Source organism: Rhinatrema bivittatum, chromosome 17 (assembly GCF_901001135.1).
Source record: "Rhinatrema bivittatum chromosome 17, aRhiBiv1.1, whole genome shotgun sequence".
Lineage (NCBI taxonomy): Eukaryota > Metazoa > Chordata > Amphibia > Gymnophiona > Rhinatrematidae > Rhinatrema > Rhinatrema bivittatum.
In genome coordinates this window covers 11,619,465-11,637,061 of record NC_042631.1, presented here as the reverse complement: position 1 = coordinate 11,637,061, position 17,597 = coordinate 11,619,465, and the positions used below count along the sequence as shown (strand labels likewise).

Genomic DNA, 17,597 nt, shown 5'->3' with positions numbered 1-17,597 from the left:
AGCAGAATATAAATCAAATAAATACCAAGAAAGGAAAAGTAGGGAAAAGTTAAAAACCAAGCACTGGCTAATGAATGAATTCAGCCCGGGAGGGTGGGTTAAGCTGTGGGCGGGGGCTTCTCCTGTTTCCTCCTGGCCGGGCCTCATGACTTTTTTATGGGAACACACAATCATCAGCCTGCCCAGCGGCCTGAAGAGTGGGAATGGTGGCGTTTGCTTTCAGCAAAGACAGAAATACTGGACTGGCTGGGAGGGAAGATAAAAGGTGAGTTTGCTGCAGGTTTACCCCACTGCAGACCAGGGCGTGCCATCCCCACTGCCAGCACGGGCAGGGCCTGTGCGGCTCCGACTGCTGGGCGTGCTGCATCGCCAACGCAAGACAGCAAACAGGAACCACGCCCAGATCCAATTCTTATTCAGCCAGAACCTGCTTAGCCCAAACAAAAGAAAAAAAAAGGAGGCAACCCTGAGCCTGCAGTCACTATTCCTGCCACCCTGAATGCCTCAGTCTGGTGCACATTCCTCCTATTCTCTCAAATAACAAGAAGCAGTTGACTCTCTGCGACCAGTGCTTCTATGGCACATACGAATCTGAACTAAAAACCACCTCCTGCCAGGTCTCATGGCCCTGCCCCCGTGTCTTAAAAATCTGGTGGCTACAGCAAACACAAAAGTTATTAGGGAGACGCACACACAAAACCATATCGTAAGCACGAGGAGAATTAATAAGTTAGACCCATAGTAATATACGTTAGCGCTAGATTAAGGGTGACTGCAGAAAGGCAGTGACCAACTTCTGGTTCTAGTCTGTGGTGGTTCTCCTCCTCTTTTAAGACGGGATCATCTGCTAGCGGCTGCACAAAGCTAACCCAACCTTTACATTAACCCTGTAAAATAACTTATTGTGTTTACAATCCAAGTCTATAAAGCAAGCCTTAGCTTTACGAGTGTGTACCTAACCTGCTTATCTGTGCCTCATATCCACCGAGGCGGAGGTTCACACTCTTCCTCAAGGGAGAAAAATGACTTTAGACTGCCAGGGTTGCTCTCGAGGATTCCTGCTCTTAGCTGCTTGGTTGACTGGTTGAATCTCGCCCTTCCCTAGAGTACCTCCTCCCACAAGGGTGATAGGATACGGCATGCCCTAAGGCTCTGGTATCATCCGAGCAGGAAGATCTTTATTTAGGGCTGTGAAAGAACTGTCTGGCAACAAACACAATCCACGCTTCCTCTTCCTTCCTCACTCTGCAGTAAGTGACCGTGGATAAAAAAAAAAAAAAAAAAGTGAATTTAACCCGTAAGCTAAGACCGAGCTGCAAGTCACACAAATGTAACCAGAGGCCATTTTTTCAGAGGCTGGGATGAGTTCCAAGCTGCAAACCTTCACTTTCCATCTCATAATGCACTAAATGTTTATTTAAACGCTACAAAAACAAACAAAGCCATGAAGGCAATGAATGCACCGATTAAAGGAGCATGCTGAAACATAAGCATCAGACGCTGAGAGAGGTTGATTGGTCAGCTGATTGGTCTGTGAAGGTTTTGGCGCCTTTTACGTGTTTAAAACTCCATGTTGAATGACAATTAAATGCGCTCCCTGTTACGTGTGTATACTCTTCAACTTGGTAAGTGAACACTCTGTTTGTTTGTATATATGGCACTGACAGCATCATTTAGTGACAGTCCTGTATTCTTTATCTTATTTACAGATTGTTTTGAATCTCCTTGTGCGTCCCCCCCGATGCAGCCCCTGGCGAAACACGGGTCCGTGTCGGGGGACCCTTTTGCTAAAAGCATGATCTTGTATATACAGTGGAGTTGCCGTTTTGAATAAATATTACCTTTGGACTTACAATCGTTTTTAAGCTTATTGGGACTGTACAACCGGTTCTTAGCACTCACCTGGGTGTGGAATTATATTTAGAGTGCTTTGTTGTGCTTGGTGGTTTATTTAACTGTAAACCGCCATGATTTTGTCTTTTGAATGGACGCATACCCACCCTACAGCAGCTTACACTTCTATACACATACGCGCACACACACACACACATTACACATATTTTAAGCAGCTTGCTGACATGAGTTAGACAAGGAGGCATCCAGGCAAGGCTCGGGAATTCTGCAGAGCAGAGTCCATCACCCCATGATCTGCCCCATCGCACCCAACATGAATCACTGCCCAGGATACTCGGGCACCAAGCACATATTTTCACTTTGCTCCTGCTGCATTACTAATGTGTGTAAAGATGTGGGCAGTGCACATATTAAGCATTACTGGAAATGCATCATCCTTGTCATGGAACGGACTGGGTCAGCAGGGTTTACCCTGCCAAAGAATGAGTCACTCGGGCTTGCTTCAGAACAGGACACGCTGTCTTTCCAAGATAGGAAAGGTGGGACTACCGACCTTTAAGAAGGGAGAGATTTACAGGTGATCAGGGTAGGACTGGCAAGGGAAACTGGGTTTGCAGCCTCTGGGGTGAAGGGGCGATGTGGCTGCATGCAGCCCTTGAGAGGCAGAGGCAGCAGCCTGGCTTTATGTCCGGGAGATCTGAACACATTTGGGCCTAGACTCAGGCTCCCTCCCCTGTACTCTGGCCACCCTGATCTAGTGCTTCCAGCTGACAGTGACAATCCTACCCCCCACCCCTGGTCAGCACTGGATGCCTCCTTCCTTACACGGGCAATGCTCACAAGAACTTCAACTGGCAATTTTGGAAAAAAAATAAAATAGTCACAGAGAAGTATAAGAAGAAGTAAAACACAAACTGGAGCAGGGAAGCCCCGGGCTGGGAGTTAGCGCTTCCCACGTGTCTCCTGCCGGCCGGGCAGCGGTCTGGGGGGGGGGGGGGGGATCTCCCCTCCCTCGGATCCCCAAAGCAGAAATACCACGTCCCAGATGTGGCGGGGGCGGGGAGAGGCGGCACCCCAACATCTGCTTTGGGGGGAGATCCCCTCGGACCCGGCTCCGGTGTCCCCCGGAGAATAGGGCTACAGCCTGCTCCCCCCCCCCCGCACTAAGTACCCCCGAAGGGGGCAGAAGGTGGCAGGCAGGTCCCCGTCCCCCCCGATCCCTCTGGGGGGCAATAATCCGAATCGGGTGCCTCCCAGGCCAGTCCCCGGCTCTCACCGTCCCCGGCCGCCGTCATCTCGATCAGGGTCTCGCTCTCCTTCCGCCCGGCGCGGATCATGGTGCCGGAGGGGGGGCCCCAGGGCCGCCGCTCCCCGCTCGGCTGTCACCGGGCTCTCCGGGGCTGCCGCAGCCCCAGCCGCTCGCTTCGAGTCGGAGGAGAAAGGCAGAGCCTTAAAGGGAGGGGGAGAGGGGGAGGGAGAAAGAGGAAGGGAGGAGAGACTGGGAGAGATCGGGAGGGCGGGCGGCGGAGCAGAGAGGGAGGAGGAGAAGGAGAAATGGGGAGAAGGAGGAGGGAGCAGAGAGAGAGAAAGGGGAGGGGAAGGAGGAGGGAGGGAGGAGAGATGGGTGGGGAGGAGGGGGCTGCCTCTCACCCACTTGCTGCTCTTCCGTGGCACCGAGCCCAGGAGGGAACGGGAGGCAGGGTTGGAGGAGGTGAGCGGCCCTATGCAATCTCCCCCCCCCCCCTATCCTGCCGCCCCCTCCCCTATGGAGTGGCAAGGAGCCCTGCTGGGCCCCTCCCTCCTGCAGACACCATGGCAGCTCAGCACTGCTCCCTCTTCAAGGCTGCCTGACGGCGCCGCCTTTGCTTGACTTCCTTTTGTAATTCTTGCTTTGTTTTCTCACCCTTTCTTGTAATCATTCTGTGCACTAATGTGGCAGAATGTGAATTTCTCTGCTGCTGATTTCCCTTTTACAGGACGTTTTGGACGCGCTAGCTTTACCCCTTATTCGGTAAGGGGTAATAGCGCATCCAACCCCCCCCCCCCCCCGAACCTAATAGCGCCCGCAAATGCACGTTGATGGCCCTATTAGTTATTCCCGCGCGATACAGAAAGTAAAATGTGCAGCCAAGCTGCACATTTAACTTTCAGAAATTAGCGCCTACCCAAAGGTAGGCGCTAATTTCTCCGGGCACCGGGAAAGTGCACAGAAAAGCAGTAAAAACTGCTTTTCTGTGCACCCTCTGACTTAATATCATGGCGATATTAAGTCCGAGGTCCCGAAAGTTAAAAAAAGTAAAAAAAATAGAAAAAAAAATTTGAAATAGGCCCGCGGCCATCGGGTCGAAAACCGGACGCTCAATTTTGCCGGTGTCCGGTTTCCGAACCCGTGGCTGTCAGCGGGCTCGAAAACCGATGTCGGCAAAATTGAGCGTTGGCTGTCAAACCCGCTGACAGCCGCCGCTCCTATCAAAAAAGAGGCACTTGGGACGCGTTAGTGTCCCTAGTGCCTCTTTTTACGCCGGGCCTAATTTAAATAAATTAAAATACTGTATCACGCACACAGGAGAGTGGCCTGTGAGTGCGCCAGTCGCTCGCCCGCTCTCCCGCGATTTTACTGTATCGGCCCGTTAGTAAATAAAGGATATTCATTCATCCTCACACGGACCTCCACAGCCTCCACCATTCAGACTGCTTGAAATATGGAAGAGGAGCTCCTTGTACTGACCAGAAAACCGGAGTGAGCTCTCAACAGCTGGTCACAAACGGACCAAGACGCAGCGTTTACATTTTATATGATGAGAATAATAATAGTTATTAATAGGGATAGGCATCTGGGAAAAACAAAATCGGAAATGGCATGAAATTTCCTATTTCGTTTCGGGTCGTTTTTAAAACGGAATGAGTTAAATTCTGACAAATTGGTGGAATCTCATTTTGTTTTGAAAACCTATTTAAAAAAAAAGAAAAGTTGCTGGTCTGGTCTAGGCCTAAGCCCGAAGCCAGGGCCTCAGCTAGGGAGTAGGCTGACACCTAAAGCAGGAGCCTCGCTCTGTGCCCAAGTGCCACTCCGGTGCCTAGACCTGGGTGGGTTTGGGGCGTGGAAGGATGGCTGGCGTCTACTGGCATGGGTCTTTCTTGGAAAGGGGACAAGTGTTTGGGTACATGCTAGGGAAGTGCCACATGACTTTGAAATCTCTTTTTTGACTACTTGGGAGGTGGGGGACAGGGGACTTAAGAAGCATCCCGGAGGCATCAGGATGCATGTTTGTAGCTGCAACACCCACATAGTGGCTAACTTTGCAAAATAGCAAGGCTTGCATTTTTTTTTTAATCAAGCCATGTTATTTTATTTCCATAAAATTATTTATTAATGAGCTGCTTTGCATGCATCTACTTTGCAGGCAAAACAGGTCATTTTAGCCAAGAATATTGTGCATTATTGCCACAATAGACATTATCCCTGGATAAACAGCCTTTTTCATGAGGTAAATGCCTATCACAACTTAGTTTAAATGACCCCCCCCCCCCCCCCCCCCACTAAGTTTGTACCTGAGGCAATATACGTTCTAATTCTATTACTGAGGAGATGGTGACTTTTGAGTTTAAAGACCTCTCCGATCCTGCCACTCCTTAATATGCTGTAGCACTAGAGGCAGGAATATGCTAATCCCCATCTAAAGTCAAATGCCTGCTACCACTAAGACACCTCCAGCAATACAAAAGCAATGCAGTCAGCTGGAATACAACTAAAACCCACACTCAGGTGGAATGTACTTTATAACCCATCTGGAAAAGTGGCTGAGCAGAAGATAAATATTTTTAAATAAATTAAAATGAGCACATAGTCGTAATACAAGGTGCACATCTATTCAAGAAAAGAAGTAAAATTAAAAAAAAAATCTCTTCAGGCCAGCAAAAGGAGAAGTGGGAATTAGACTCACAAAGGGAGCCTGCTGGGCATTTTGGAGAACTGGCACTGCTGCTCTGGAAGCAGTGGTGGATCAGCATCTTCTATTTGTGTTCCCTGCTGTGCCAGCCTTCACTGCAGTCTGTAATTTAGATGTACGGCTTTCACTGTCAGATCCAAAGGGGCCAGAATTAGCCCATGTGGGTTTATCAGAGCTGCGCCTTCCCTGCTCCACCCAGCAGCATGTGCGGAAGGAAACCGCCGGGCCCAGGCAAGTGGTTCCAAAATTAGCAGATTTCTCAGAACACTTCTCAGTCATGTGGCCTGTGGTTTATTGATACATTTTGCAGAAATACAAAAAACCAGAGTGTTACGATTTTAGTGCGATCTTAGCACAGTCAGGATATGAAAAATAGAAGTTGCTTGCCCTGTGCAGTGAGAGCGTTCCATGTGCTCTGTTTTCATACAAGTGCTGCATTTGTGAAAGGATGGCTCTAGGTCATCAGGGGCAGGCCAAGCCAGGCCTGGCTTTGCCCCATTGCATGCAGGGACTTGTAGTTCTGATTCTCTTAAGGAAATCGGTTGGAAATCATTAATTTCAATCATTTATTTCAAAATCCTGTGTATGTAAAAAAAATGCAAAAAATAATACCTTGGTTAAGATTTATTGCAGAAAATGCAAATGCTGTATCAGAGACAATTTCTGTCAATATCCACAGGAAAGTTGTCAGAACAGAATGCTAGACAACTGCAGAGGAATTATTTACACCTCCATAACCGTGGAAAATAACCTTTATTCCCCCCAGCAGGTGGTGCTAAATCCTGCCCTTCATAACTCTTAGTATGGACTGGGCTGTGTTCAGGACTGTAGGCACCAGGCTACATTTTCTCTTGCTAATGTGAACCCAACCCTCCCCAGGCTGGCTCCCTGCAGTTTCTCACTCCACTAGGGTTGCCAGCTGGCTCTGGATTCACCTGACAGGTTTCATCCAGTTGTGGATTGCCCCAATCGCATGCAGGGTCTTGTAATTCTGATTTCCTATTCCTTTACAAAAAAAAAAAAAAGTTAGACTACAAGTCCCTGCATGCAATGGGGCAAACCCGGGGCTGGTTGAAAACCTGCCGGGTGAATCTGGAGCCAGTTGGCAACCTCTCGGTTCACCCTACTGACTGTTTGAAAGCACTTGGGGGGGGGGTTATTTTCCTTAAATTGTGCCTAGAAAGGGAAATGTGGGATGTGCATGATAGAACCCTCTCTGCACTGACTTGAAGCACACATATTTGTTCCAAGAAAGCCATATTTTGTATACAAAGGGATTTTCTCCTATGGCACAGCGTGAGAGTTTGGTGATTCGGTGTTGTGTAGCGCCACCTGGTGCCTACAGTCCTGAACACAGCCCAGTCCATACTAACAGTTATGAAGGGCAGGATTTAGCACCATCTGCTGGGGGAATAAAGGATATTTTCAACGGTTATGGAGGTGTAAATATTCCTCTGCAGTTGTCTAGCATTCTGTTCCGACAACTTTCCTGTGGATATTGACAGAAATTGTCTCTGATACAGCATTTGCATTTTCTGCAATAAATCTTAACCAAGGTATTATTTTTTGCATTTTTTTTTTACATACACAGGATTTTGAAATAAAATGAAATTAAGGAAAATCTGAAACAAAGCCTGGAAGATATTCTGTATAATGTGAAGCAGATGTTAACAGGCAAATAGTGCTATTTAAATAAAAGGTATAAGAACATATGGAATCATTTTTTTTCCAAGGTTTAGGTGCCTAAATGAGTGTTAGGCAACTAAATTTGCTCCTTTTATAGATGAGTAGGACTGAGCACCTAAATTTAGCATCCTATTGGGGTTATTGGGGCGGAATTATTGGGGGGGGGGGATTTAGTCACTGACATTGACTTTCAGCACCGTGCAACAGGCCGAGGTGCCTAAATCCCGCTAAGTGATTAGCAGGTCTGCCTGGCAGGCTGCCAGGACAGTAATAATTAGCACTTCTAGCTGAAATGCGGGTACTCACATAGTCCGATTTTCCAGGCCCATCTGTCTAAGATGTTAGAGTAAAGATGATGACGTTGACAAACCCTCTCCTGGATAAGGGTAGGTATCTCTGGCTGGCAGCTGGGCTACATCCTTGCAGGGTGCACAAGAAGAGCTGGGCCGATGGGTTGGGCCAGGTGGTCATTTCCTATATTGTTGTGTGATAGTGGGGAACATGGCAGCTCCAAGAGACATTTTTTTTGTATCTCAAGAGACTTCTTCTGAGATGTGCACTCTGAACAGAATGAGTGGACCAAAATATCCCTGCACTAATGGTCCCCTGTGAATCACGGCTGTGTCTGCAATGTAAGAGGCTAAATCCAGATTCCCTCAGTTAGAGTTTTTCCTCAGTGACTGCTAAGATCATTAACCTTGTTTTCTCCAAGTCCTATCCTTTTGCATCTCCTGATCTCTTTCTGTACGGTGAGGGTGCTAAACTAACTGCCAGTAGCAGAGAGAGAGAGTAATACAATAAAGTAGTGCATAAACAGAAATTCATTTGGGGTCTTTGCAGACTGAAATGCAAACAGCACAAGCTCCGGGACCTAATGCTAGCCAAGTTAAAGCATCCTCTCAGCTGCTCCCAAGAGAGAGGTGCAGGGGATTCTCTCAGCGCTGCCTCAGCTGCTGGTAATGTCATCCTTCAGCCAGCAGGAGCTGCCTGTTCAGAGGAAGGGAAAGATGCAATGGTGTTAGGGGACTTTCTCTCCGACTGACCTCAGCAGCACAATAATAACCAGGGAAGACAGCTCTGAACGTATCAGCGATGGGAATCTAATGTGTATGCAAGATAGGCAGGCACTATTAAGTGGCCTCTATAAAATCTCACCCCAGATTACAAAGTGACCTTGGAGGGAGCAAGATTTCAAAATGCACCGTCAAAACGTTTATCACTTACTGCTCACCTGCCTGCTCTGGTGCTCCTGATACCATTTCCTTTGCATTTGTCCATGCCCTGGAAGGGCTCATACCCGTAAAATGCATTGTAGGGGGAAGTTACACATTGCTCGCTTGCTGTGTATTGAGGCTTTTGAAGGTAGCTTTGCAAGAGTCCAAACCCATTTTTTTTTGCAAAATAATGTAAATTTCTATTGAAAGTGATTTCAGCAAGATCAAGTTCAGTTTTGGGGCCCTGCTAGTGGATTCCACCCTGGATTATGAGTGTCCAAATATCCCGAAGAGAATGTTACCAGCTGCAAGTCCAAGGGTCTGAACCCAACAGCATTATAAGGTCTGCGCCACTCTGCGACCTCTGACAACAATAGGGGTCCTGAAATTAGGCCTTCAGCACAGGAGGAGACTGGTTTGAAAATATTACGAGAAGTCCATAACGTTTCCTTTATTCTCCTGATCTGATGTGCACCTGAGAATTAGGAAGTGCGCGGAGAAGGTGATGCGTGGAAGGTGATGGGGAGAGCTTTTGGGCAGTGGAAGGAGAGTGGGCTGAGGTTCTCATGAGTCGAGAAGCTGAGGTTTGCAGCCTTGGTCGGGGAGCTAGATTGGGTCCTATTTTTTGAGAAGATCTGAGAGACTGGAAGTGGTGAAGATGCCCAGGGAGGTTTACAAGGAGATAAGGAATCCCTCAGTCGACAGGGATATTGTTGGTCTGTCCTGGGAAGCCCACAGCTGGGGGGAGAGACTTTTGCAGGGGGAGAGGAGTTTCTGGTGCAGTATTTGGGGGTCTTAAGGGGCCTTGGATGGGGTTTGACTGGGAAAGCCCCCTGAAAAGTGGTCAGCATTGACGTAATGAGAAGCGTGAGTGCATCTGTATAAGGCTTTGGTGACTGGAAACGAGAAGCTATTCAATTTTGGATTTGAATTCTGGACTTATGCTCCTGAAGTTTCCTGCCATTCTATTCTGCTCTGACTGGATTTTGATTTTTGGACCATTAAATAAATTCGGTTTTCTTTTGGAAGAACACTTGGACTGGGTTTTTGTTTATTTGTTGTTGTTGCGTGCGTGGCTTCCCTCAGGCCACGTAGCTTTCTTGTGGAGGAATGCAGGCTGCGGCAGGTGACCCCCAGTGAAGGGGGGGGGGGGTGTGTTGCAGATGGGTCGGACCCACTTTCTTTACCCTGCACTGCGTGTGCCGGGACAGGTAGTGCTACCTGCCTGCCATGAAGATCAGCAGCACAGCTGCACAATGGTCTCCAGGGAGTGCCGGTTTGGTCAGCCTGACCGGCTGGTTCGCGGGCTGCTGCCAAGTGTGGGCGAGGCGTGAGGGCAGGATGTGAACGCGGATGCGAGAGCGGAGCCCCTGGCTTTCCACCGCTATAGGTTCTCTCAGAATACCCTTCACGCAGGTTTGCAGAGGGTGTTTACCGGGGTGAATGGACGTTGAAAAGGTTTTCAAAAGTTATACATCTACATGCAGACAAAAATGGTATCACCTGTAACTTGCTTCTTTCTTTCTGGCGCCAAAAGGTGGAATATAAATAAATAACTAGTCTACCTAAGGGGGCTGATACTGCAACAACAATACTGCTTCTACTATTAGTATTAAATATTTCTATAGCACTACAAGGGGTCTGACGTTATTACCCATAACATAAGGCTTGCGGGTAGCCTGCATGGAGCAGCAGTTACCCTTAACATAGCACTTGAGGGTAACCTGCACAGAGCGACAGTTACTGCCCTTAACATAAGGCTTGGGGGTAACCTGCACGGAGCGGCAGTTACTACCCTTAACATAATGCTTGGGGGTAACCCGCACAGAGGGGCAGTTACTACCCTTAACATAACGCTTGGGGGTAACCCGCACAGAGGGGCAGTTACTACCCTTAACATAATGCTTGGGGGTAACCCGCACAGAGGGGCAGTTACTACCCTTAACATAACGCTTGGGGGTAACCCGCACAGAGGGGCAGTTACTACCCTTAACATAATGCTTGGGGGTAACCCGCACAGAGGGGCAGTTACTACCCTTAACATACTGCTTGGGGGTAACCTGCACGGAGCGGCAGTTACTACCCTTAACATAACGCTTGGGGGTAACCTGCACGGAGCGGCAGTTACTACCCTTAACATAACGCTTGGGGGTAACCTGCATGGAGCAGCAATATAATGCTTAATATAATGAATGAATTTACTCCACTGCCTGCCTGCTTTCGAGGGAAAGCAAACCTGGTGAGGTCTGCGGCAGTGAGCAGAGGGCAGGGGAACCGGAGCTGATGAAACCTGGAGCTTATAGCGAGGGCTCTCTTCATCCCGCGATTTCCAGACGTGCGTTAGGGAGCTGCTGCGTTCTTGTTCATGACACTGCCCTACGCTCACACGCTCCTCTGATAAAAAAAAATCCCAGAACATATGGTAACGCATCTTCATGGCGATGTAACCATGGTAACACAGTCAATAAAACATGACCCTACCATGCCCTGATGCCAGACGTACGGATGGGGGTGGATACTATGACTAGCATTAGCAGTGGGATACTGAGAGAGAGAGAGAGAGAGAGTGTGTGTGTGTGTGTGTTACTGTACAATGACACCACAGAGAAATGGATCTACCCTCTGGCGGGAGCTCAGGATGGATGGACCGATTGTCAGTCTATTTAGAAAGTTTTAAAGAGCAAACTGCACTGCCTGAGGGGTTGTTTTTAAAAAAAAAAAAAAAGCTTGCACCTGAGTTCTAATCCTGACTCTGCATCCTGACTGCTGGATTTTGTAGGGTCCTTTACTGTGTGTACTGGGGGGGGGGGGGGGGGGGGGAGTGAGGGAGAGAGAGATTCACATCTACGCTAAGGGCTTTTGTCTCTCTGTATGCTTCTAGGATTAGTTCATCTGTGCAGGTTCTTACAGAGAAATTCCCTGAGTTCCAGGATCAGCTAATCCCAAAGGACTGTGCATAGATTGAGATATATAGATATATAAAATAGCTGAGATATTCATTCATTCTCTCTCTCTCTCTCTTTTCTCTCTCGCTTTTCTCTCTCTCCCTCTCTTTCGCTTTTCTCTCTCTCCCTCCCTCCCTCTCCCTCTCTCTTTTCTCTCACTCCCTCTCTCTTCCTGCACTCCGGGTCAGGCATTCCACAGATATTTCTTGCTTTCTGAACACCGCATGTTTGTAAAGGCTTCGAATTAAAACAATGTGCTACCATCTCTATTTATTTAAAATAAAATGAAGTAACCAGCGACACAGGCACGTGGCTCAATGGTAGGGGGAGGGGTGCATAGATTTTCTCTCCTCCTTCTCCCTCTCCCTCCCTCCCCTTAATTCCTATAATAAAATAATTTCAAACCTCTGGTGCTTCTGCCTCATCTCTTCTTTTTTTTTTCCTGGCTCTCTGGGGTCCTCCCTCCTTCTCTGTTTCATCTCAGTCGCTTCCTTCTTTATCTCTTTCCTTCTGCAGTGCTTTCTTTAATACTTTCTCTTCCTTCTTTATCTCTTTCCTCTGCAGTGCTTTCTTTAATACTTTCTCTTCCTTCTTTATCTCTTTCCTTCTGCAGTGCTTTCTTTAATACTTTCTCTTCCTTCTTTATCTCTTTCCTCTGCAGTGCTTTCTTTAATACTTTCTCTTCCTTCTTTATCTCTTTCCTTCTGCAGTGCTTTATTAATACGTTCTCTTCCTTCTTTATCTCTTTCCTTCTGCAGTGCTTTCTTTAATACTTTCTCTTCCTGCTTTATCTCTTTCCTTCTGCAGTGCTTTCTTTAATACTTTCTCTTCCTTCTTTATCTCTTTCCTTCTGCAGTGCTTTCTTTAATACTTCTCTTCCTTCTTTATCTCTTTCCTTCTGCAGTGCTTTCTTTAATACTTTCTCTTCCTTCTTTATCTCTTTCCTTCTGCAGTGCTTTCTTTAATACTTTCTCTTCCTTCTTTATCTCTTTCCTTCTGCAGTGCTTTCTTTAATACTTTCTCTTCCTTCTTTATCTCTTTCCTTCTGCAGTGCTTTCTTTAATACTTTCTCTTCCTTCTTTATCTCTTTCCTTCTGCAGTGCTTTCTTTAATACTTTCTCTTCCTGCTTTATCTCTTTCCTTCTGCAGTGCTTTCTTTAATACTTTCTCTTCCTTCTTTATCTCTTTCCTTCTGCAGTGCTTTATTTAATACTTTCTCTTCCTTCTTTATCTCTTTCCTTCTGCAGTGCTTTCTTTAATACTTTCTCTTCCTGCTTTATCTCTTTCCTTCTGCAGTGCTTTCTTTAATACTTTCTCTTCCTTCTTTATCTCTTTCCTTCTGCAGTGCTTTCTTTAATACTTTCTCTTCCTGCTTTATCTCTTTCCTTCTGCAGTGCTTTCTTTAATACTTTCTCTTCCTTCTTTATCTCTTTCCTTCTGCAGTGCTTTATTTAATACTTTCTCTTCCTTCTTTATCTCTTTCCTTCTGCAGTGCTTTCTTTAATACTTTCTCTTCCTGCTTTATCTCTTTCCTTCTGCAGTGCTTTCTTTAATACTTTCTCTTCCTGCTTTATCTCTTTCCTTCTGCAGTGCTTTCTTTAATACTTTCTCTTCCTTCTTTATCTCTTTCCTTCTGCAGTGCTTTCTTTAATACTTTCTCTTCCTTCTTTATCTCTTTCCTTCTGCAGTGCTTTCTTTAATACTTTCTCTTCCTGCTTTATCTCTTTCCTTCTGCAGTGCTTTCTTTAATACTTCTCTTCCTTCTTTATCTCTTTCCTTCTATTTTGGAGTGGCCTGCGCGCGCATGTTATAAAATCAGGCGTACATGTGTGCACGTCGGGTAGCGTGCGCACATGTACACCCGCGCACATGTTTTAAAATCTACCCCTATGTGCGAATTTGGCATACATGCAGACATTTTAGAATGTGGCTTACATGCAGACAGTGTTAGAGACTTAGGTGTCACACTTGACCCCCAATTCAGCCTACAGAAATTTATCTCATCCACCATCAAAGACTGCTACACAAACTACACACCCTCAAAAAACTTAAACCCCTCTTGCACTTTAACGACTTCAGAACCGCCCTACAAGCCCTTATTTTATCCAAAATAGACTACTCAAACGCTTTGCTCCTAGGTCTCCCGAAAAACAGCCTTGCCCCCTTTCAACTACTGCAAAATGCAGCTGCACGTGTATTAACCGGCTCCTGCAGAAAAGAACACATCACACCTGTCCTCAAACAACTACATTGGCTTCCCATCACTGCCAGAATCCAGTTTAAAACCCTCACCCTCATACATAAAGCCGTCCACAATCCTGACATGCTCTGGTTCTCAGACAGTCTACACATCCGTTTCCCCTCCAGACCCTACCAGAACACCCTACACAGCAAATATTCAAACGCCTTCTCCCAAACTCGACCACCTTACAACCACCAAACAACGTGCGCTTTCCCTAGCTGGACCCTCCCTATGGAACTCTATCCCCACCCATCTACGCCATGAAACCTGCCCCAAAAAAACTTAGACAAAATCTCAAGACTCGGCTTTTCGCACGAGCCTACACATGAATCCCCCTGCTTGTTACTCATCCTCTCCAAACCCCTCCCCCGCCCCTCTCCTCTCCCCCCAAACCCAGAACTTTTTCATTGTAAACAATTTACTTGTATATAATTCTTATTGCTTATATCTAACCATGTTATTACGCTTATATATTTGTACAGTTTTTTCCATTTTGTTTCCCCTCCCAGTTCCCTTATCAGTTTCATTGTAAAGCCCTGTTGGCCAGTTTTATGTTACATGGAAACCGATGTGATGTTTGCTTAACGAATGTCGGTATACAAAATTTTTTAAATAAATAAATAAATAAATACATTTTCTTATGTATCGGGCAGGCAGTTGTATAAAAGGCCACTTCTTGCACATAAAGCAATGTCCTACGCACAACCATCCCTTTGAAAATTATCCCCAGTTTTAATCATTGGTGCCAGATATTGTAGTTTTTGTATCCACTGCAGAATATCTCAATCCAAATATTCCTCTCCATAAACCCCTCTGCAATATCTTTTAGTTTATTTAATGAAAATAAAATCCACATATATGTGCTTATAACGTCTGGTGTAGTCTAGAGTGTCTCAGTTAAACTGCATGCACAGATAGTTCATAGGAGTTTGAAACACATTATGGTGGGTGCATCAGTTGGGGGATGCGAGAATAAATCAAGCCTCCTTCACACCGAGCGGCTTTCAAAAGCCGCCGAGATACACGCGTATCTCCTGCAGCGCGGACATCATGAGAGTTTTCACAAAGGGGCAGGGTGTGGTTTGGGCAGGGGCATTTCGGGAAGGGAGCCTGAGGTGTGTGCATAAATACGCGCCCCGGCGCTTGCCGAGGTCCCCTGCTGCGTAACTTTACTTCTGCTAGGGATGCCATGTAAGTTAAAAAAAAAAAAAGAAAGAAAACTAGGCAGATCTGAGGGGTTTAAAGGGTCTGGCCTAACTGAGGGGAGGGAAGGCTATCAAACCAGCGGGGGGAGAACTGGGGACAAACTGGTAAAACTGGGAATGGTGTCAGCGCATGCCCCTTTTAAAACCCCTGATTTACATGGTTGAAGTGGGATTTGCACACATATGCATCCATCCACTCAAAACTTGGCACATACGTGGCCGCAGCAAGGCTATTTTATAACATGTGCACATTTGCACTGACCAGGCCTGCAACATGAAGTCTGCTCATAAGTATTTATGTGCACAAGTGCATGCCAGGGTCTCCTGCAGTGCAACTTTACTTCTGCTATGGTTGGTGTGTAAGTTTTAAAATAAAAAAAACATCGTGGCTAGTCAGTGGGGTTTGAAGGGTCGGGGCTAATAGGGCAAAAGGGAGGCTATCTAGCTAAGGGGGTTAAGAAGTCCTATCCTTTACTGGGGCAGACTGGGAATGAACTGGGGCAAAGGGTTTTTGCATCGGCGCACGTGCCTAGCAAAATCCCCCATTTACACAGTAGAGGCGGCATTTGCGTACATAAGCACGCATTCATATAAAATTGCTTTGCATGTATGTGTGTAATACCAATTTTAGAGCACACACACACACATGTATATGTGTATGGTATAAAATCATGTCCATGTACATTGGTGCGAGCCGGCATAGGTGCGTACATGTGCACCCGCACGGCTGTTTAAAAGTTACCATCATCGTGTAATACAATGAAAAACATTTACATAAAGTTACAATATCCCTCTAAAAACTCCAGTGCAGAAGAAAGAACGATACTACATTGGAGAACCAATGTTTCAACCAAAATCTGCATCAGGAGCTAAAAAGTGGTCTTTTAATATTGTGGTGTCCATTTTCTTTTTCTGTTCCAGTGGTTTCTGACATCGATTGATGTCAGAATTGCAGCTGTAAAAGGCTTATGTGCCACAGCAACCAATCAAAATCAAAAACTTGCCAAGATGCAAAAACTCAACCAATGATAGCACAAAGTCCTTGATTATATCACAGTTAACCCATTCCTTTATGGATGTTCGTTATTTTTCAAATTCTCTACATTTTTGGTGGCTGGTTTATTTCATATAGCAAATTAATATGTACCAAACACTCAAGCGAATAAAAGAATAATTTCATAATTTTGGATTTGTTCTCTGCCTTTCCAGGTGATGATCAAGGTGGCCTCCAGCATTCCACAAAGTAAATCTGTGCGCATCCCTCAAAAATCAAAGACCTCAGTGTTTCTCCGTCATCGCATGAGTCGATGGAAGTTAGGACGGGAAAGATAAAGCGCGCATAATCTGGAAATGAGATGATTTCTGGGCGACAAGTCCCAAAATCCAGCAGCTGCATTTGGCTAGTATCAGGTTTTCATGCCCTCATGGGGTCATGGCATTATTTTTACTTCAGTTTTATTGGAATGCTAAAATTCCATTATGGTTCTCAAACCAAAAAACATCAAGGCCCACCACCTTTCCTCCCCCCCCCCCCCCCCAAAAAAAACAACCCAATACCCAGATGATTTTCCACCTTTTTTAGAAAGCTGTCATGATCGTTCCATCTTCAACAAAAGTCCAATAACTCAATAAGTTTTACAAAAACGATGAAATAAAATATTTTAGGTTGCATTAGACTAGAAAATGGTTATAAAGGAGAATGCCCTTGGAGTATCTCTCTGATGATCGACATCACAAATTAATGCCACTGCAAATAACCTGCTTGGGTTACTGCTTAGAATCACTTTTTCTGTGCATTCATGTCACAGAGAGGATGGAATATTAAGCTCCCGAGGTCTTGTTTCCACAGTTGATGTCACAAGACAATTAGGTGACAGCATTAGGCAACGACCATCGCATTATCTGATGAAATCAGCCATAGGAAGAGCACAACCCAAGATCCAAATTACATATCTTTAATGCAGGAACAGAAGTGCACAAAAGGAGGCTGGTTTTGAGCAGCTCGCTGAGCAAGCATGAACTGGAAGCTAGGGCCGCATTTTCACACAATGGCTTTCGCCACCAAAGGACAGGTTAGAGGAAGAAATCGGAGAATCCAGAAATTTTGTTGGCTTGATTTTTCCAAGAAGCAGTTCCTAATTCTGTGGCTATGTCCCTCGCACGCCTTTTCTTTCTCACTTAGCACACTAGAGGGAGCAGAATGACAACACCAGGCTGAAAGTTGACAAAAAAGGAAGGAGAAGAGCAGACGCTGCATCTTTTATCTTTGCTAATGTATAACGTGTTCATCAACATGTTAATCCCAGGAATCATTTGGTTGATTTGGAAGCTGTGACATCTTTTCTTGAACCGACAAGAAACAGATGTATCGCATATGCACGATGATACTGAGACCACAAAGGTTAATGGCTTAAAAGGCTGTGCTATGCACCACCATGCAGAAGATCCCCAGTTCAATCATTTCCTAGGGTCTTCTGCACCCCAGGTTAGCTCGTAAGGAT

At 46.0% G+C, this 17,597-nt stretch overlaps 1 protein-coding gene across 12 annotated transcripts in view; it reads right to left on the bottom strand.

Annotated features, from left to right (window-relative positions):
• ANO5 (anoctamin 5) overlaps positions 1–3,388 on the bottom strand; it is a 69,848-nt gene extending 66,460 nt beyond the window's left edge. For 6 of the 12 annotated variants that reach the window (XM_029582495.1, XM_029582497.1, XM_029582499.1 and 3 more), the window contains exon 1: positions 3,131–3,387. In XM_029582495.1, the coding sequence (XP_029438355.1) occupies positions 3,131–3,191 (61 nt within the window). In that variant the 5' untranslated portion in view covers positions 3,192–3,387. Of the gene's footprint in view, positions 1–3,130 lie in introns of all 12 variants that reach the window. The other 6 variants (XM_029582503.1, XM_029582493.1, XM_029582504.1 and 3 more) reach the window with 3 other exon arrangements.
• Positions 3,389–17,597: the final 14,209 nt, after the last annotated feature.